We start from the raw sequence: 20,007 nt of genomic DNA, 5'->3' as shown, positions 1-20,007 counted from the left end.
AAAACAACCTGACGGAAAAGAACTGTGGATGGGTTTTATAATTGATGAGGGTTCTTTGACGCGGGCGAAGTGGAGCGAGCAGCGCAGAGCAGGGCCGGGCAAGGAGCTTCGAGGCGGCCGCTTATTGGCCGTGGCTGCGGCCAGATGACCATGTCGGGTGGCTGAGGTGGTTTGAAGTGAACAATGAGATGGGAGAGGGAGTATTACTATTACTAGTCTTGTTGAGAGCCTAAACAAGGAAGATATTGAAATGTATTTGGCCTATCATTTATGTAGCAGATACTACTTGTCTGCCTAGTACTTACTCCCGTGGTCTCTATTATATTACTGTGTTGCATTGTCTGCCATGGCGACTACCAGCTTTACACCAATTAATGAACAATATCTGATGCTTGATTTGAAGACTGCAAGGTAGATGTAATATTTGTAGACCCTCGACATTTCAGAATTTCTATCATAAGGTTGCATTCAAGTTTCTTTGCATTTCGATTCATCTTATACTGTAGTACATAAGAGTAACCCATCACATGATCTACACATGTGACTTAGACGATCAGTGCAAACAAGACAAACTTGACATCACGCATCACGTGCCATCAGAGGGGCACGCTTCAACGAGTCTTGGCCATATTCAATCAACATTACCAATTGCCCGTGACACAAGAAAACGGAAAGAAAATTAACGAGTTCTAAAATGTGAGTGTTCGTATCTGATTTCACATATTTGACTTTCAGTCCAGAGGCTTGAGGTGGGCCTTGATCTTGTACATTACAATATCTCGAGACCCCGCGGCATGCTGCATGGATCATCCTCGCCAGCTGCTATTTGCATGGCCCATGCTAGCAGGCTGATTGAACCGGATGCCCCTGTGCCTGAATTCAAACGCAGTGAAACCAGCCTCGTTTGGATCCACGGCTAGCCTCAGCACTCGAAATCGATTGCATTTTCAACCATACTGACTACCCACTAGCTCTATCTCGATCACTATGGCTCCTCGCTCTCAACTTGAAATCACCACCTCCTCGGTCATTCGCCTGGTCAAGGAAGAGGCTTCCTATAAAAACGAGCTGATCCAACAGGAGGCGCGTATCAAGAAGCTGGAGAATGCGCAGGGCGGCGAAGATGAGAACCAGGAGTACATGATTAAGCAAGAGGTATGTCTGCATCATGGTGTCCTCACCCTCCAATGGACCTCCTTTTTATGAGAAAGCTTTGTGGCTGGTGCCATGTATCGTATTATTGAAAAGAAGCTGACTGAAAATTTCTAGCATCGGGCTCTTGAGGAAACCAAGAAGGTCTTGCCTACCCTGAAGGCCAAGCTTGTCAACACCGTGGCAGACCTGCAGACTTTGATCGTGAGTGAAAGCTGTTTTTCCCGGGTTTGAATTCCTGATATTGATCAATACTGACCCTGCTATAGACCGAGGAGGGCCAGAAGGGCGCCGAGAGCAACGTTGAACACATCACCGCTGCGAAGGAAGCCATCGCGAAGGCCAAGACCGCTGAGCGGGAGCTTTCTTGAGCAGACTTGAAGTCCCTCATGGATCCAAACTGATTGAATCAAGAAAATACCCAGATGCTTCTAGGCATCCATAATAACTCAAATTGAATGCATGTATTTTGAAAACTCCGGATCACCAGTGACCAATGACCAATGACGACCAACGCCCTACTCAGACCCTAAACTCCATGCTAGTAGTAATATACATTTAGATTGAAATCTTCAAGTGGTATCCATGTGCTCTCCCCCCATTCGGTCATCGGGCAATTCTTCGCCTTCCTCCAGCTCATCAGAGTCATTGCCCGCCTCTTCGTCTCTCACCTCACCCTCATCCAGCATATTCGTATCCTCCTGATCAGACCGAGACTTTTCGCCTTGCGCACTAGTTGCATTTCGCAGCGGTGACACCCCCCTCGTACTCCCAGCTCCCTTCTCAACCTGCAACCGCCCACTTTCATCCTGACTCTGCGACGGAGTTGACCCCCCCTCCGCCTCAGGACGAGGACTATTAGCAGCACTAATCTTCCCTTTAGAATTGACATCCCCCTCGTCCCCATCTTCACCTTCCTGCATACCCTCCCTTCGCTCAACCTCCTCCTTCTCATCGCGAATCAGCCGGCGAAGCTGCATACCTTCCTCGACAATACGGCCAAATTGCTCGCGACGCTCAGACCAAGTCATAGCGTAATCCTTGCTTTCCTTCTCCAGCTCGGTAATTTCCGACTCAAGCTTGTGCAAATTGGCCTGCTGGTCTTCGCGCGGCTTGAGCAATCGGTTACTGGTGATCTTCTCGGCGAGTTCGTCGTAGCTTTTCCGTAATGCGAGTAATCGCTGCGCTTCGTCTAGTTGGGCGCGTAGTTCGGCTGTGTTGCCCCGGACGGATTGCATGGTGTCGAGGATGCGCAGTTTTTCTGTCGCGTAGCGCTCGCGTTCTTTTTCATTGCTTGTGAGGAGGAATTGGATTCGTGCGATGCTGCCTTCAAAGGCGACGAAATCTAGGGTCACATCTTCGCGGAAATGGCGCCATTCGTCGAGGCGTTTTTGCTTTTCGGTGGATGTGGAGGGTGAGGAGGAGGAGTCTTCTGGTGGAGGGGTTGCGGTTTGGGCGTTGGAGACGACGAGAGATTCTGGGTTGAGGATGCGCTTGGAGATGCGCTTAAAGGGCTTTTCTTCAACGTTTAGAAGGCGCGACTTGTGAAGGGCGTCTAGTTGGTGTTAGCTTGGGGAATGTTGCTGTTGCTGTTGGCTCGGGGTTGGCGGGATCAGAACTCGACCTTCTTCTTGTTGGCCCAGCAGGCCGTAGGAAGCCATGACTGGAGATTGAGATGTACAAAGAGACAATAAAGGCGAGATTGCAGCTTAATTAAGGAGAAGGCGCAGTGAACCCGACTGCGGTGGTTGTATAAGAAGTGCAGTTGCGACTTCCAAAGGGCAGTGAAGAGTGAAAGTGAGGAGTGAAAGAGAAAGAAGGCGAGCGGTCTGCAGTTTCCCCGACCTTTTGGCTCTTTGCTTTCCCCAGAGTTCAAACTCCTCACACAACCTCATTCACTTCCTCCCTGGTCTAGCTTTCAATCTTAATCCAGGGCAGTGTTGGATAAACATTCCTTACATCGCTAATTTTACTCGATGACAGGCTAAACATTCCTCAGCGCGCGCTCCGCTACGCTCTGCATTTGAACGAGCACGCGTCCCTGAGGTCCTTAAGCTCGTGAACTCGAGGCTGTGCGATTCACGCTCCAAACCCTGATGGAAGTTGTCCCCTGCGCCGTCGCGGCTGAAACTTCAGTTGCTCTGTCGTTCTCCTCCTTGCTGCGTGCTCCGCCGTCGCCGTCGCCGACATGACTGAGATGTACTCCGGGCTCCACGTGGGCCAGCGATTCTCTTCTCTTGACGAGTTCAAGACGGTGATTCGGAGTATATCGGTCAGACAACACTGGGAGCTTCGAGTTATGCGAAGCAACAAAAAGAGCGTGGTGATTGGTTGTCGCTCGGGCACGAATTGCTACTTCCGCGTGGTCTGCCGTTCGAACAAGAACGCGACCTATATCACAAGTCTACAAGACAGTCACAGCTGTCGAAGGAGTGCAGAGACACCGGCAGCGACCCCCGCGCGCTCCGAAGCCTCTCATGTTCGCTTCTTGTTGACAGAAATCCCAAAGCTCTTTGACATGAAAAGCAAGATTACAGGACAGGAGGTCGTCGATGCCGTCAAGCGTTATCACGGATACGATATCTCCATGAGACAGGCGCAACGGGCCTTGATCAAGCTGCAGCCTCGACAAGCTGATGGTCAGGCCGATAACAGTCTGGACCTGGAAATGAGCGTAGGTGATCAGCAATCGTCATCTCAATCCCAACCCGAATCACAGGAAGACCCCGAACCAGCGTACCGGGCCATATCTGAGACTCGCTGGCTCCCAGCGACACTCCCTCCAACATTAATGGACGATGAAGCTATGGATCCGACTCCTTCTCCACAGAACCATGCATCTCAATTACCACATCCACCACCACAGCCCCACGGCACCGCCCAAGCCATTCGCCCACAGATACCGCAACCACCGCCGATTGGAACCCCCAATCAAACTCCATTGAATAATGATACACAGCCCATGGTATCACAAACAGCACTTGGCTACCAAGCTGTCCCCCTTGCCTTGCCCCTGGCTGGACCAGAGCATCATCCCAAACCATCCGGCTATCCCCATCCATCACGCAGCGACCACCCCCCTGCCGTTCCTACCCAGATGCTTATGACGAATTTCAAGATTGAATTCACTTGCACCAGCTGCGGGTCTCTGAACCAGAGTTTCTTCCCGAACCAAGGGAATGTCACTGGTGGTGCATATATGGGTCACCATCCAGTTCCAACCCAGAGCCCTGTCGCTAGACACTCTGTTCCTCACCCTCCGGCTGGGCCGGGCGGAAACCCCAATGATGTCGCCGAGGACAATACTTTTAACGTTAATGCCCTCAACGCTCGTGTAATGCAGAATCCGTGGGCGGCTGGAGGTCTAGGGGTTCCGATAGGTCCGCCGAATACTTGAAGAAGGAATGGATGAGACAGTTAACTTTCTTGTGATAATCACCTTTGTGGTACAGTGTCCTCTTCACTGACGGATAAAACCATTGTTTGAGGTGAGAATCGTTGCAGTACCTGTGAATGATCCACTGCTTGCTTTGGCATGGTGTCGTTCAGGTTTGCTTTCGATGCTATTTTATCTTGTTTGGACGAGGTGTTTTGGCATGGTCTGGGCTGCAGGAAACTTCCCAGAACATCAGCGCGTATCAAGATTCTTTGGATGCAAAACCTGCCTCATAATCCGGTACTAGTAGCTGTTGGATACAGGGAACAAGTGGGATTTGGCTGGGGTTTACGAAGATGATGAGATATGACCGCTGCTAGTTATTCTATTCGATTCGATATTCTACTTTCGTTGCCTCTGCTGGCTCCAATTTCCTACTCACCGAGTCCATTCTTCATTGCGTACATGTACGGAGTCCAGGTCGACAGTTTGAAAGGAGACAGGACTAAAGTCGCCTGCCTGCAGAGCCTCAATCCCCGTTGGAACTACATAGCCTCGTACGGCCTCTAATAATAGGTGTTGGCCATTATGATCATTCCCTTACCTGACGTAACTTTGCATTAGTTAGAATGCACCGCCTCCCCTGAGGGATGAGACCCTCGGACCCCCGCAATACTCGTGTTTGTTCATGTTTGGATGTCAAATTTTCTGGACCCTTTTTTCTTTCTCTTATATATTGCCAAGACAATCAGGTACATCTCCACAGTATTCGGAATAAATCATAACAAATTATGATGGACGGCATCAGCGCAGCCGCGGCTATACTCCAAGTCGCTCAAATGGCTGGCCAAGCCGCCATGACAGCGCACGATTTATTTTCCACCATCAAGAATGCCCCTAATGAAATTAATGCGATCAAAAACGATATTTTGTCCTTCCAGATACTAGTCAGCAGCCTCGAAAGATCATTGAGCAGCAGCGATGTCTTCGATATGGTCAACGAGGATTCAGAGATAAGCCACGCCATTCTGACTCTGCTTAGCCCTATTGAGAACTGCAAAATTGCCCTGGACCGCATACTGCAAAAGATGAAGCCGTATCTCAAAACTGAGACCTCGTCCCCGGATCCGAAAACTGGCAGTACGTATTCGCCCCGAACTGGCGAAACTCGCATGAATGGCGTACTGTGGTATTTTAGACGGAGGGAGGTATTTGCGTTGTCGTTGGAGCTTGAACGGACGAAATCTACGTTTGGTAATGCTATGGGCCATGTAACTTTGTATGTGGACAGTCGAGCACACATGCACGCATACCTATTCATCGCTCACGGTTGATTCAACCTGAATGAGACTAACCAGTGGACAGGATAATTTCGACAAAATCAGCTCTAGGATTTGGAGATAGGACCTTTCAAGGAAAAATCGAGTTTAATCCAGATGTTGGCACTTCCCTGTTCGAATATGCTAGCACGGTGAAAGCTGCCGAGCACCCAGACGATGAAGCAACGCCATTCCCTAGACACTTAGCCGACCACGAGGAGACAAGCAGGCCAAATCTACCATCTGGCCCCGAGGCGGCTAAGGACATTAAAGCCGCTATGATGCAAGGGGGTGGATTGCTCCTAAAAGCTATATTGGCCCATGCTCATGTTGATGCACGCGACAAAAAAGGCCGCACGGCGTTGTCGCACGCTGCCGAAAAGGGTCAACTTGAGAGTGTGAAAATTCTGCTCAAACACGGGGCGTCGGTATCCGCTCGTCAGTGGAGTGTTACCGGGTGGGCTGGAGGTAAAAGCCCCTATCGTCATAGTGGCGCAACCGCGCTGTGGCAGGCAACGGAGTACGGCCATTTGGAGATTGTGAAGTTGCTTTTAGAGCATGGAGCAAATCCGGAAGTAAGGACGACCGCGGGGGGGTACTCCGCTCTCGGTGGCATGTCGACATGGCTATACCGAGATAGTTAAGCTACTGCTATCAAAAGGGGTGGATGTGAATGTCAGAACCTTTAAAGATGTTCGTTCTTCGCCCCCTCCAAGTCTCTTAAGGATGTGTCAGATGCTAATTTTTTTTATCGGGAAAGGGCTGGGCACCTATACATGGAGCAGTATGTCGGGATTCTGTAGAGGTATTGCAACTCCTCATTGATCATGGGGCTTTGATCGAGCTTCCTACCACACAACCTGAAGGAAAGACCCCGCTTCACTATTCCGTCGCGCATAAGACAATGCAATGCATGAAGATGCTTCTACAGCATGGCGCGGATCCGAATAGCCTCATGCTCGAAAGTGTGACTCCTTTACATCTAGCTGCTGCAGGAGGATGGATCCCTGGTATCAAATTACTGATGGAACAAGACGTCTTTATCGATGCTAGGGATGCCCTTCTTTTCGAGACAGCTCTACACAAAGCAGCACGGAATTGTGAGCATAGCGCGATTGCAAAACTGCGTGAACTAGGGGCGAACCAGGAAGCGAAGAACGTGGATGGTTTGACTTATCAGGAAATTCTGGAATTCGCAACAGAAGCGCCAAAGGAGTGGAGAGTTGCTTCGCACTTAGGGGTTTATATTAGCCAGGGTGTATGGCAATTGACTCATGACGCATGAATGGCGGTAGAAGCTATATTCGCAATTTTTAATATCTTATATATAATACAATTTCTCCTACAAAGTCATAGATTCTCCGTTGGTTCAATACAACCTGTTTCATGTCTGAATCAACTGCAACTTTCGGTCGAAATGTGAATCTGATACGAGTTTCAATACTCACCAGGTGGGTCATTCCCCAGAAGTCTTCCAGGAAAGCACTCTCCTCCGCCAGCTCAATCTAGTCTGTAAAAATCAGAGCTACTAAGTCAATGTAAGCTGTTCGTCCCGTGAAACCCTCCACTTCCCCAGATTACCAGAAATGCCCGCGGCCCGCTTCTCCACATTCTGTCGCTGATCTTCCCCACAACCTGCCGTTCAAATGACAGTTTGAGCAAAGTGAACACATGAATTGATGACCCACATCTCCAGAAGACTAGTATTGAACAAGAGGAATACGATAGAAACCGGGATCAACAGAATAACCCAACTGCCGGTGTAGCTACAATCCCAGGGAGCCCAAGCTCCTTTCTTCACGCAGCCACGACGCCCAAAGCCATCCTGGCGCCAAAGATGCGAGAGGGGTTGGATCGGCAATGAGCTGCTTCAAACGCTCCGGAAATTGGCAAAAACAAGTTACAAGTCAATACGTCCTAATCACCACGTCGGTTGAATCCACCCGCGCATCCCCTCCTCCACAATCAACCACTCAGCGCCTGCTTCGGTTGATTGCAAGAAGCAGTCATGGGACTGACAGGTTCATTTCCACCCGTCTTTACAGAGACAAGACCTTAAATCTCCGCATGGCCCCACAGATGATCTGGCGAAGGCCTCGATCGTAATACGCCACCACTGGGGCAGGCCAGCAATGCGACGCATTCGGTGTATTCCCCGGCATGAGGCGTTTATCTCATTGAAACCAATCAGGAATGATCGTATTATACTTATCTGAAAGCCGGCTTGGAGCTCTGTCTCCTATTTATCATCCTCGCCGGTCACTGTTGATTTTGGTCACATTTACAGACTATACACACCATGGGCGATAATCAAGAGAAAAATGGGCTGCGGCTCCATTGGAAGTCATTGATGGCTTGCTCATTGATTACCATGTCTCCCTTTCAGTATGGTGTCGATTTCACTCTCATTGGAGGTTTCCAGGCAATGGTTGGGTTCTTGAAGGTGAGAATGGCCGGCTTTTTATCCGCGATCGATGGCTCGCTGACAAGGGTTATGAAATTTAGGTCTTTGGAGAGCCGGCTCCAAACACCTCTCTTGGATGGAATATCCCTCACGAGCGTCAGCAACTGATATCTTCGTTGATGACCCTCGGTGCATTTGTGGGATCGTGCTCAGCGGGTAGGTTTTCCCAGAAGGAGTAGACACTAGTAGAAATTGACAGGAGAGAATTTGAATAGGTCCTACCGCCACTTATATTGGAAGAAAGACTTGTCTTTGGATTGCGGTTGTCTTGATTTACGTCGCTAACGTGGTGATGATGACTACGGATTCAATCGCAGGCCTTTACGCTGGTCGTCTGGTTATCGGGCTAGGCAATGGATTCTTGATGACCTTTTCACAGCTGTACATCCAAGTTTGTCTCCCGTGTCGATAAAGAGGATTGGTTCCAAGCTAAATTAAAATTTCCAGGAATGCTCGCCGGCTCGATACCGTGGACTCATGCTAGGCTTGTTTCAATTCTGGACGTCCTTCGGCTCCCTACTCGGAACGATTATCGACAATTTCACAGCAAAGATAGATGGAAAAAACAGCTATATCATTCCGCTCGGTCTGATATTTATCATACCTGCGGTTCTATGTATCGGAATGCTTTTCATTCCTGAATCGCCCCGATGGTTACTGCAGCACAAGAAAGAAGCGGAAGCTCGCAAGGCACTAGTATGGCTGAGGCCCGATCAGGAAACAGTTGAGAAGGAAATGCAGGAGATCAACGACGCGATAAGGCTGGAGCTAGATCTGGCTAGCGGTGTGTCAGTTTGGGATATGTTTTCGAATCCCGTCGATCGCCGGAGAACATTATTGTCCGTTGCGGCTGTGAGTACGCAGGCAGCTTCCGGCGCAATGTTTATGATTGGTATGTTCAATTTTCCATGTCCGCAACTACAAGGGAGAAAATCACTAATTTTCTTTTGCTGATAGCATACGGAACTTACTTCTTTGAAATGGCGAATGTTGGCAATGCGTTCGAGAACAGCTGCATACTAACTGCTCTGGGCGTCGTGGCCATCATGATCAACATTGCAGTCATCACTAAAATTGGAAGCAGAAGGCTATTTTTGACAGTTGGTCTTATAATTTGTGGCTTTAGCCAGTTGATCATTGCCGCGTTGTACACTGTTCATCCGGGTACTCAGGCCACTGGTAAGGCAATTGTTGGGTTGTCCGTCATCTTCATTTTTGGATACAATGTAGGCCAATTCTTGTCGATATACAGGACCGAGGCAAGGAAGTTTTGACATGGAATACTAGGGAATGATCTCAACATATGCATGGGTTTCTGGTGGAGAGCTCCCTTCTCAGCGCCTTCGATCCTATACATTTGGCCTGGCAGCCGCCATTGGGTTCCTCGGAGCAGTGAGTCCCATCTAAAAACACATGGAAGTCTCACAAAAGTCAGATTTTTGACTGAGGATTTAGTGGCTATGCACGTTCACGGCTCCATATTTCATCAATCCAGACTCGCTAAACTGGGGGTAAGAAGATCGCTCGATTGATCACTCTAGATATTACGAGTGGAAACTAATTATGATTCCTAGGCCAAAATACGGTTACATCTGGTTCCCGTCATGTCTCATCGCCGCTGCATTTATTTTCTTTTATCTACCTGAAGTAAAAGGTCGCACACTGGAAGAGATTGATGAAATGGTAAGCTTGATTTTCTTTGATTTTATAGATTGCGTGGTGCTAATGACAGTTTCAGTTTGAACTACAACTTCCAGCTCGAAAGTTTGCTACTTACAAATGCGTTGGCTCTGCGAATTTGGAAATGACCCTAAAGGATACGGGTATTCCAAGTGAGAATGTCGACGCAAGACTTTCTGTAGATTCGGAAAAGGCTACCACGGAGACAGTTGAGAATAAGGCATGAGGTACTCGGATGTTGAGTGGTTAGCTGAATATGAAATGTGGTCAACTTTTGTGGCATCCGGATGATTTTAGGAGAGGAGATGTTTGAAGATGCCCCTTTTGCGTTTAATGGTTTTTTCCAATTACCAGAGAAGGCGAGACAGTAGTGATGTTGCACGAAGCTAATATAATTGTGGCATATAATTACGGCCAAATATTTAAGGCATCAATATTTCCTGCCACTCAACATTTGTATTACTAATCGCTTTTCGACCTGACAACTTCCGATTGCCACGTTGGTAACGCCTCGTGTCTCTAGTTATATCTGTAACTCCTGTTTGAAGGGACAGAGACTTCAAAAAGGCTCGAAGTAAGACATATGCCAGACTTTGAAGTCGGGTAGCCTGGTTAATCCGCCCAACCAACATTGCTCCTCTGGTCTTATCCGGGACACAATGACGGAGAAACGCAGGAGGAGGACGGGCTGTCTGACATGCCGCACCAGACGAGTGAAATGCGACGAGAGAAAGCCAGATTGTGAACGCTGCGAGGTTGCCAATATAGAGTGTTCTGGATACGCGGAGAAGCGGCGGCTGAAGACCAGACATCCGGGACAAAGCACAACCACAACGGAGACACATAACGGTGTTGCGCCACCCCCGGCAAGTCTCATTAATCATGAATATTTGCAGCCAAAACCTCGCGAAGATGGATTGCCCTTGATGGCGTTACCGGTCAATCCTAATCCATTTCAGCGGCCTCACTCCCGAGCGCGCGATATGTTGGGATACCACCAATATCTATACCGAACATCAACGATCTTGTTCGCACCGAAGAGCTTTCATTTCTGGAGAGATTACTTGTGTGAAGCGGCATGGGAGACTGAATGGGTTTTCGACGCTATCGTCGCCCTGGGTTCTATGCATCGCGCAACCTTGTTATTGTCGAAACAAGGTGGTAGCGACCGCGACCGCGGATTAGACACGAAAATCGCTGCCATCCAGACGTACATCAGAGCCCTTGAAGGGGTATCAAGGGAAATAAACCAGACAAAGAGCCCTACACCTCTGGCAGTAGGCGTTTTGATTCTTATGGCGTATATCGAGGTATGTCGAGACTCTTCCTAATTGGCGTCCTTGGAAATTAATGACAGGTATTAGTGCATTTCCGGAAATATTCTGGCCGCCATTCGCCATACTCAAGTCACCCAATATTATTCGCATTCAATGCAATCGCATGACAACCACCCGACCAGCTACTTCATCTTGCCGGTTGAGTCCTCCCTTCGCGACTTGGAGTTGATATGTCGCATCGTGAGACCATTTCCTAGCCCATTGGAACCAAACTTTCTGTCGAACGCAGAAAAGCTGACGGTCAATCTTCCTGCTTCCTTCTTTGAATTGGGAGCAAGCTCTTCTTCGATATTGATCCAACAACTTCTGGAGTTCACCTCCGCAGATCTTGACCTCAAGCACCTAATATGGTGTGTTTATGCCGCACATTACAAGACTGCGTCGAGAGAAAAGATCCTAGCGTTCTTACAAGCTCTAGATGATTGGAAGACATACAACTCAACACTCTTCCAAACGATGAAAGCAGATGACTTCCAACCGGACCTTGATGAGTTCTCGTACCAGGGGCTGGGTAAATTCCCATTTCCGCCACTGCCCCACAAGCATACATCGTGGGAGTCTTGCCTTGTCTTAGCGCTGTACAGCTTTTACAAGGCGCGTCTCCTCTGGGCGTTATGTCTTCTAGGAGACCAAGACCGCAAAATTGAATTAGATTCATACTTCCATGTCTATGAGTTGCTGCGGTACACAAGAACCGCCTTGACGATCTCGCATCGATCCTCTTCCCTATCAATGGTAATGTGCGAGAACTTGAGAATTGGGTTTTCACCGTTGCTCTATCTAGCGGGCCGTTGTTGTCCTTCAGCCCCGTGGCTTCGTTGGATCATCCAGGAGCTCGAAAATGTTGGCCCCGAGGGAATCTTCCAAAACAAACAATTTGCGGCAACACTTGATCTTCTGTTATCGCTCGAAGAACTCAAAACGAGAGATTTGCATTTATCCTCCGATGGGGCAAATTTCGTACACCCCTCCATGCGAACGATCGCCGTTTTTATCCCTGATATCGACGGTCGAAGCTTCGAAGCATATTATGGACGTCTCAGAGGCTCTTCAAGTGACAATGGCAACGACACGCAATTCGCTCTTTCTAAAGTTGCGCACTGGTTACAGACAACCAAGGATTCTGAGCCTTCTATTGAGGATTATGAGATATACCCGCAGCCCTTTTCTCCTAATTGGCTTATGGAACAGCCTATTGTGAAGAAGTGGTTGGATTGGAGTTGTGTCACAGAGTTTGATTTGAACCAAGTGATCCAGGACCACATTGCTGGGAATCGTCTTCTGCTTGAAATTGGTGTTGAAGCATGATGTTTTCATTAAGCAGATTGGGAAGTTGATTTTGAATGCATGATATAAATTACTTTTCATTATTAATGGGCATCATTTAATTAATAGAAGCTGGATAATTAGTAGAACCCCTCCCGTTGTATTCTCTCCAAAGACACGCCAGCGGCTTGCAATCCTTCCGTCGCCGAGTCTCCGAACCCGCCCGGACCACAAATAAGTACATTCTTATTCTCAGCAGTCTTAATCCAGTACTCAGCGGGGATCCGACCGTGGTGAATAAACAGTCTCTGGCTTTCCCTTTGAGTTATATCCTCTGGCAGCTGAAAGCCATTCACGTGCGTGAAAATATCAATCACGATTCGAATGTCCGACGCTAGATGGGCAAGGAGCGGCCTCAGTAGGTCCACCATGAGGGCTGGCTCTTTTGTTGCCAGAGCCAGTGTTATACTATCACACCCGCCCGACCGATTTCGCGTCGAAAGCGCACTCAGCATTGACAAAAAAGGCGTTATACCGATTCCTCCAGCTACCCACAGTGCATTGACATTATTTTGCCTAAGATAGAAGTCGCCCGTGATGCCCACAACTTCGGCGACGACAGGTTTCCTTGGGGTGATTGGTGTGCCATATTGCGTATTGGATTGCCTCAAGATATCAAAGAGAGCGCCTGTTACCGCACCATTTTTCAGTTCGCGCATGGTCAATTCGAACCAAGATGCTTCACCGTCTTCGTGGGCACTTGAGACTGTCCAGGTACGTATTCGGTCATCATTGATGAGACTTGGCTTGGCGTTGGACATGTGTTGGTATTTTGGCGGTCCAATCCAATCCATAAAGTCCAGAACGACGGCCTGTCCGGGTCGGATTTCAAGCCTTTTTGATCCTTTGTGCGGAGGAACCTTGAATTTGAAAACGGCCAAATTTTCAGATAGCTGTACCGCACTATCCAATACAGCTTTATAATCTGCATTCTCGCTTGATCCTTCTCCAGACTCTTCAACAAGGTACTTGACCTTGGGACTGTAAGGACTTCGCTCGACCGAGGTTCCGGCTTGTTGACGAAGAGGCAGGGCATCTTTCACGAAAGTGAAGCCGGAAACCTGCATAACCGTGATTGCAGCATGTTTTTTCATTATTTTGAGAGCCTCTTGGCCGATGATATTCTTGGCTGTGCCGGTCATGTAGAGGACATCTCCCGTTGTAAATGAGACTATAGTGAATCCAACCAGACCCGTGGCCTCGATGTTTCCAAGACTTGATACGAATCGATTGCCGGAGTAGTCAGGCAGCACGATGGTTCGCCCATCAGATGGGCTTACCCGGAGGAATCCAGGTAGGCCACCTCGGGCATTCATTCCTGCGTGTGACGGAAACTGAGATGCTGTAGACTTCTGAGATTTGTAAATAGACCCCACGAATATAGTATCTGCGTTCAAGATAAAATCAACCAAATCCTGCGGAAGCCTCTGGGATGGTTGCAGATGCTCGACTTGATAAATGATCTTTGGTCGTGCGTGTGCGAATGGGACCAATTTGCGAACATTGATGTATTTAGGACAGTTTCTGCGGATGGTCTAGTTAGTCAAAGCCAAACAAAAATCGGATATTGTTCAGAGGATTAATAGGTTATGACTCACCCTAGAGCTTCATTCACATTGATTTCAAATCGAAAATTCGAGTTCCCAAGGGGTGGATGTCATCAATCCTTCCAGCGAATTTGTTGCGCCTCCTCGTCGAGAACTCAATACCCAAACCAGCAATCAGGTGATTGTCAGTCTCATATATACCAGAATCTTTCATCCACGCAGCTACAGTTTCCAGTATTGGGTCACCATCCCATAAACTAGCGACGATTGATAATGTTTGGCGACTTGGGCTCGTCACAAAGCCGATTTCGCCACCTGGCCCGGCCATAATAGAAGCCCAAGGACGGCCATGTTTATCGATTGCGGTGACAGGTATGAAATTCAAATTCGACGTGTGGAAAAGACGATGCTGATCTGGCATACTTCTTGCGACGATTGGCCAGCTATCGCTGACCGCATCTGCAAAGCCGAGGTGGCGCTGTATGGCGACCTCACCGGGGTGCCACCCATGAAGTGCGACAGCCATCGGAGAAATTTCTGTGGGAGCAAAAAGGTGTTCTCAGTCAGCTTATGAAAAAAAGAGATCGGTCGGATTATTTGGGGAAGAAAAAGAGTAAAAGGCGATGAGATCATGATTTTTAGCAGGGGCGCGGCCCATCATTTATAGAAACGCCACCACGGCCTGGAACCCCATGGTGTAGTAATTGACTAAATTACCAACCCCGAGGTCTACAAGCTCGAGTTGCGCAATCAGCGGACATTCGGTTTTTCTATTTTTGTATCTTATGTTCAAGGTTTCGACAGATCGGGCCTTGGGTTACATTATCTGCTCTGCGCCTGATGAGAATTCTCCCCCATTCCCCATTCACCACACATTGCGATTGTGATTCCTTATCCGACCAAATTGAACAGAAGTTCCAATAAATTCAACACGCCAAAAGTTTGCTTGAAATAGGCGTACAGCACTCAGTCCATCCATCTGGTTCCTTCCGCGGGCTAGAGGTCTTCGATAATCCCTATGCAGCCAGATTCCTGTGAACTTTGCCAGCTTCAATCACCGACTCTCTCCTCAAAAGGCTATTTACATACAAAGTGTACTTGGGGTAGGTATTTTCCATCTCAATATTCAATCTTCCTGCCCAAAGATAAAGTAGAACGAGAAATGGATCAACAACTGTGAAAGAGCTTCCCACTGCATAGTTCGAGTCACTCTCCGCAAGCTTTCCCTCGATCAGTGCATACACATCCCTGACGTTCTCCACTCCTCGGGACTGGATTGAAGGATACAGATTGGGATCATTTGTGAATCTCTCTGTTCTCCAGACGCTCGCGAATGATTGCGCATGGGCAGTGGTAGACAAATAATTCAGCCACTCGTATACGCGAATAGTCTCCAATGAGCTTTGTCCAAGAGAGATGTGCCTCTGGCGCGAGTGAAGATATGCCAGTCAGCACGGCTGACATTTCAGTGATAATATCATCGCCAATCGCTAAAACTGGCACGCGGCCCTTTGGGTTCAGCGATTTGAATTCTTTCGCCCCCACCTCGGCGAGAATGAGCTCTGCCTTAAGCCCGGCTTCACACAGAGCAACATGCGGGACAAAGGAGCAAGCCCGGGGTGAGAACCACAGTTTCAATTCCGGGTTTCTTGCTGAGGCCATTCTATTTTGCGGTAAGAATGTAAGCCACAGTGGGAAGGAGGATTGACCACTTACGTGCTTATGCGGTGATGCTGTGCGATGATACTTGAGCTCTCAAGGTTTTTTTCTGTGCTTGTCAAAGTGGAAAATAATCAAGCCTTTATTTGGAATAAAAACCGTGAAGTTCTGAAGTAATTGATGCTAAATCCTTTGCCTGTTGCGAATGGTCGCTTTCCTCGCTTTCCTCGCTTTCCTCGCTTTCCTCGCTTTCCTCGCTTTCCTCGCTTTCCTCGTTTTCCTCGTTTTCCTAGCTTCCCTCAGTTCCCTCGTTCTTCTCGCTTTTCTCGCGTAACTCGCTTATCTCGCTCAACAATGCTCAGCACCCAAAACAACAACATTACAGCTGGAGAAGAATGCGCGATTTGTAATGAGAGTCCACGCATGATGGCACCAACCGAATTTTGTAGACTTATTACCCAGAAATATAAAGCGGGTAACAGTTTCTGGCCATTGACTTTCCCAATCCTGAGACTCCTCACCTTTATATAGCAGTTTCTGTTTCCCCAACCCCTCATAGCATTTCTCATCATTGCCCCTCTCACCTTTTCCCAAGGATCTCTTTTGCAGAACAAACTATGGCTACGATTAAGGATCTAGTCTACCATTACCTCGACATTGGCCGATTAGGGCGTGGTGAAGTTGTCAAGTGAGTTCGCCCAAGTACCCCAATAGTCACCCCATCGCGACCGGAGCTTCGTGCTGATCATAACATTCGAAATCAAGTCTTTTCCTCAAAGATGCGGGTGTTGAATTTAAGACCGTTCTTTATCCGTGGGATGCGACATGGCCTCAGCAAAGCGAGACCTTGAAAAACCAGGGCCTCACTCGGACAGGCAAGCTTCCTGCGCTCGAATACAAGGGCCAGAACCTCATACAGGTAAGCTAAAAGTTCAACCCATGCATTGGAGAAATAACTGACAGTAATAGCACATTCCCATTCTACGATACCTCGCACGTGACCTGGGCGGATATGACGGGGAAACAAGCCAGGAGAAATATATCGTGGACGCTGTTTCGGATATCTATGTTGATTGGAGAGTAAGTCTGCTGTTTCAGATGTGACTACTAGTTAGTAGTGTGCGACCAAAAGTTCTAATTGAAACAGGCGAAATGGGCTGCGAACCTAGGCGAAAAGAAGCCCGAGTACAAGGATAAATACGTGCCGGAGTATTACAGCCTTGTCGCACAGTACTACTCGGATTCTGAGGGGCCATATCTATTGGGTGATAAGATCACCTACGTCGACTTCGCGATATACCAGTCTATCGATAACGATCGTAGAACTGGAACGCTTCCGGTATGACAACTTTGGCTTTTGATCTAAACCGCTTGCTAACTATGGTGCTTTTAGTCGGTCCTGCCAGAGGCTCTAGCTAAGCTCGAGGCGGTCTTTGAGAAAAGACCCAGAATCGCCGACTACATCAAAAAGAATAAGTGAAGCCGACAGGGTATTGCCACCGGGTTTGCTGCGAGTAGCGACTATTGTGCAAGGCTCGATGAAGTTACTTTCTGTCGTTCATTGGAGGACCACCTATGAATATGGATTTTGACAAAGAAATACCGATGGACCATGGATACGATATATCTCTACGGTTATCTATAAGTCAAGATATTCCAATATGTCGAGACATACTAGTAATTCTTACTTCATTTATCGGATTTCATATCAACACCTTTTGGTACACCAAGTAAAGACCCTGAATATCTATCTTAACAAGGAAAATGCTCGGTCAGCCCTCGACTTTATCCCAAGCTATTAAGCTCTCTACTCATACTTAACTTAGTACTAATTGATCCTTCTGATAGCCCATATTGAGTTATGATTTACGAGCAAGTAGAAGGCGATTAAAATGTGGTCTGGAACTTGATTCTTGCACCTGATGTATAATATAAAATCGTGAAATGGGCGGAAACCTGGGAAAGCACTCGGGTCCGGAGTAAAAAAGTTCAGTTCACCTCAACAACCTTAGAAAAAACCTCTTCCGCATTTCTTTCCGCATCAAATCGGAAAATCCAATCCTCACGAGGCATCTGGATTGACGCAGGATCCTTTGCCACCTTTTCCCAGTCTGCCTTATGCCACAGGTCGCGGGTAGTCTCGCCTGTCTTCTGGACAGCACAGACTCGTTCATACCGAATATCCTGATACGCTCTAACGGAAGCTGGCACACCATTTTTTCCACCGCGCTTCAGACATACGGCCAGGACTACTCCATCTTCCATTGCTTGCGTTGCTCCTTGCGCTGAGGTTGGGAGGAACGGATGTGCGGAGTCTCCAAGCAACGCAATGCGTCCGTGTTCACTCACCCAACGTGGTAGTGGATCGCGATAAACAAGCTTCCAGTCAACTATCGAAGGAGTCTTCTCAACAATTGCCTTGCAAATCGGGTCCCATCCTTCAATAACTTTGTATACATCCTCTAGCTTGCCTGGGAAAGACCATGACTCTTCAATGTCGGCGTCATCCTGAAATTTCACTCTGTTAATGACTTTCTACGGCCCAGACAGATAAACAACTCACTTTGTGCGTTAAAACCCAACAACAGTCTTGTCCATTCTTGATAGTGGAAAACAAAAAGTGTACATCCGGGCCAATCCAACCATTGAATGTGTCTCCGTTCTCGCAAAAATGCTTCGTTCGTGGATCCCGAATCATATCTTCATTAGAGAACCTTTGAGAATGATAAAGGTCAGTATTGAAAAAAAAGAAATTGGTCTCAGTTACAACAAACCATGCTCTGAAAACGGCGTATCCACTTGACTTGGGCTTATCAACATAGCCCAATACCAACTCGCGTGCTTTGGAGCGCACACCATCTGCACCGATAACCATATCGCCGATGACCTAATGGAATGAGTCAAAATGGCCATACTTTAGGGGTCTGTATGGCCGCACCTTTATTCCACTTTCCAGAACTATACCTGCTTGATTCTCATCCTCAAAATATTCCAGAACTCTCTGGCCGAGATGGATTGGAATACCGAGCTCGTCCTTGGCATAATTGAAAACCACCGTGTGCAGCTCACCACGATGACCGTTGAAAACCGGTGCATCTGGGTCCGGGTTATGTGCTTTCTGTGTATGAACCAGCTCGCCGGTCCATTTGTGGATCTTAAAGCCATGACCTTCTAGGTCAATACTGAGGGGCTTCAAACGATCCGCAATCTTTCCATTTGACCAACGGCGGAATATGCGACCAGCATTAGGTCCGAAAGAGATGATGTCGCCAAGTGATTTAAGTTCTGCAAATACCAAAATCTGTTAAAGCGCGATCTTTCTCAATGCAGGTCGACCAGACTAACCAGGAAATGACTCATATATTTCCACATCATGCCCTTGTCGATGGCATTCAATTGCAGCGGTTAGACCACCGAAACCTTTACCCAAGTTAGAAATTGTCGCCAAGAACACCGTAAAAGCTCATACCCGCCCCGACAACGATCACCTTGATGCCAGAAGGCTCCGATCCTACTTCGCTTGGAGGTTTTGAGGTCTCCATGATATGTGATCAATCTGTTGGAAATTATGTGATTATTGATCGCTGAGTATGAACAGAGACTGTCTTGCGATAAGCCGCACATCCGGACTTTAAATTGGATGATAGCGTAATGATCTTCCTCCAGTCGACTGGAATAACCCCAACTTCAGGCGGGACTGGAAAAATCGCAACTGCCGGACACTATACCAAAAGCGCTCAGAGGTAAGGGCTCCGGCCATCTTTACCGAGTTCAAACGCCAATAAATCTTCTGCATTGTAGCCGAAGTAGATGATGTGGAGCATCGTTCTGCGGGGCTATGGGGGCAAAGCCACCTTGTGGCCTTTGATGCATAACACCCCGCACCCCCGCAAATACTAGTGCCATTCACCATATTCAATTGCTTGAATACCAGATAGCATATGCCGTTTCGACCTCACATGCACCGGGGAGAAGAGCGTTGCAGCTTGTGGGGCTTTTGAATGGGCTTGGCAGCTCCTTGCGGGGTCTCTCAATAGGGAATATATCTCTTTTGGAAAAAGAAAAGATATAGATGCCATTATAATACCATTATAATCCCATGAAATATGGCAGAAAAGGTTATTACCAGTTACAGAAGATAGAAACA

At 47.9% G+C, this 20,007-nt stretch overlaps 10 protein-coding genes across 10 annotated transcripts; 6 read left to right on the top strand and 4 right to left on the bottom strand.

Moving 5' to 3' along the window:
• Positions 1-987: 987 nt before the first annotated feature.
• On the top strand, positions 988-1,523 carry N7481_003731 (putative tubulin-specific chaperone Rbl2; the record flags this gene model as incomplete). Its single annotated transcript, XM_057262950.1, has 3 exons — positions 988-1,155; positions 1,270-1,356; positions 1,422-1,523. The coding sequence occupies 3 exons, from the start codon at positions 988-990 to the stop codon at positions 1,521-1,523; spliced, it is 357 nt and encodes a 118-aa protein (XP_057124611.1).
• Positions 1,524-1,724: 201 nt separating this feature from the next.
• Positions 1,725-2,813, bottom strand: N7481_003730 (uncharacterized protein; the record flags this gene model as incomplete). The annotated part of the gene is made up of 2 exons (XM_057262949.1): positions 1,725-2,707; positions 2,777-2,813. 2 exons carry the CDS (start codon positions 2,811-2,813, stop codon positions 1,725-1,727), a joined length of 1,020 nt encoding a protein of 339 aa, XP_057124610.1.
• A 527-nt stretch (positions 2,814-3,340) lies between these two features.
• On the top strand, positions 3,341-4,549 carry N7481_003729 (uncharacterized protein; the record flags this gene model as incomplete). Its single annotated transcript, XM_057262948.1, has 1 exon — positions 3,341-4,549. One exon carries the CDS (start codon positions 3,341-3,343, stop codon positions 4,547-4,549), a length of 1,209 nt encoding a protein of 402 aa, XP_057124609.1.
• A 770-nt stretch (positions 4,550-5,319) lies between these two features.
• Positions 5,320-7,132, top strand: N7481_003728 (ankyrin repeat domain-containing protein; the record flags this gene model as incomplete). Its single annotated transcript, XM_057262947.1, has 3 exons — positions 5,320-5,807; positions 5,894-6,422; positions 6,608-7,132. The coding sequence occupies 3 exons, from the start codon at positions 5,320-5,322 to the stop codon at positions 7,130-7,132; spliced, it is 1,542 nt and encodes a 513-aa protein (XP_057124608.1).
• Positions 7,133-8,146: 1,014 nt separating this feature from the next.
• On the top strand, positions 8,147-10,217 carry N7481_003727 (Maltose permease; the record flags this gene model as incomplete). The annotated part of the gene is made up of 9 exons (XM_057262946.1): positions 8,147-8,290; positions 8,353-8,467; positions 8,629-8,702; positions 8,759-9,203; positions 9,269-9,537; positions 9,599-9,703; positions 9,767-9,822; positions 9,886-9,994; positions 10,050-10,217. 9 exons carry the CDS (start codon positions 8,147-8,149, stop codon positions 10,215-10,217), a joined length of 1,485 nt encoding a protein of 494 aa, XP_057124607.1.
• Positions 10,218-10,650: 433 nt separating this feature from the next.
• N7481_003726 (Zn(II)2Cys6 transcription factor domain-containing protein) lies at positions 10,651-12,636 on the top strand (the record flags this gene model as incomplete). The annotated part of the gene is made up of 2 exons (XM_057262945.1): positions 10,651-11,301; positions 11,473-12,636. 2 exons carry the CDS (start codon positions 10,651-10,653, stop codon positions 12,634-12,636), a joined length of 1,815 nt encoding a protein of 604 aa, XP_057124606.1.
• A 98-nt stretch (positions 12,637-12,734) lies between these two features.
• On the bottom strand, positions 12,735-14,727 carry N7481_003725 (putative oxidoreductase, FAD-binding; the record flags this gene model as incomplete). Its single annotated transcript, XM_057262944.1, has 2 exons — positions 12,735-14,178; positions 14,270-14,727. The coding sequence occupies 2 exons, from the start codon at positions 14,725-14,727 to the stop codon at positions 12,735-12,737; spliced, it is 1,902 nt and encodes a 633-aa protein (XP_057124605.1).
• Positions 14,728-15,497: 770 nt separating this feature from the next.
• N7481_003724 (uncharacterized protein) lies at positions 15,498-15,863 on the bottom strand (the record flags this gene model as incomplete). The annotated part of the gene is made up of 1 exon (XM_057262943.1): positions 15,498-15,863. The coding sequence occupies one exon, from the start codon at positions 15,861-15,863 to the stop codon at positions 15,498-15,500; it is 366 nt and encodes a 121-aa protein (XP_057124604.1).
• A 614-nt stretch (positions 15,864-16,477) lies between these two features.
• N7481_003723 (glutathione S-transferase) lies at positions 16,478-17,340 on the top strand (the record flags this gene model as incomplete). The annotated part of the gene is made up of 5 exons (XM_057262942.1): positions 16,478-16,548; positions 16,626-16,779; positions 16,830-16,940; positions 17,008-17,199; positions 17,254-17,340. 5 exons carry the CDS (start codon positions 16,478-16,480, stop codon positions 17,338-17,340), a joined length of 615 nt encoding a protein of 204 aa, XP_057124603.1.
• A 509-nt stretch (positions 17,341-17,849) lies between these two features.
• Positions 17,850-19,402, bottom strand: N7481_003722 (uncharacterized protein; the record flags this gene model as incomplete). The annotated part of the gene is made up of 6 exons (XM_057262941.1): positions 17,850-18,368; positions 18,424-18,574; positions 18,635-18,747; positions 18,799-19,145; positions 19,206-19,280; positions 19,330-19,402. 6 exons carry the CDS (start codon positions 19,400-19,402, stop codon positions 17,850-17,852), a joined length of 1,278 nt encoding a protein of 425 aa, XP_057124602.1.
• Between the last annotated feature and the right edge of the window lie 605 nt (positions 19,403-20,007).

The sequence above is a fragment of the Penicillium waksmanii genome (genome assembly GCF_028829765.1).
Source record: "Penicillium waksmanii strain IBT 27052 chromosome Unknown utg000004l:1.0-5674109.0:1.0-5678898.0, whole genome shotgun sequence".
Classification (NCBI taxonomy): Eukaryota; Fungi; Ascomycota; class Eurotiomycetes; order Eurotiales; family Aspergillaceae; genus Penicillium; species Penicillium waksmanii.
The sequence above is the reverse complement of the archived record's forward strand: the minus strand, read 5'-3'. Positions and strand labels throughout refer to the sequence as shown.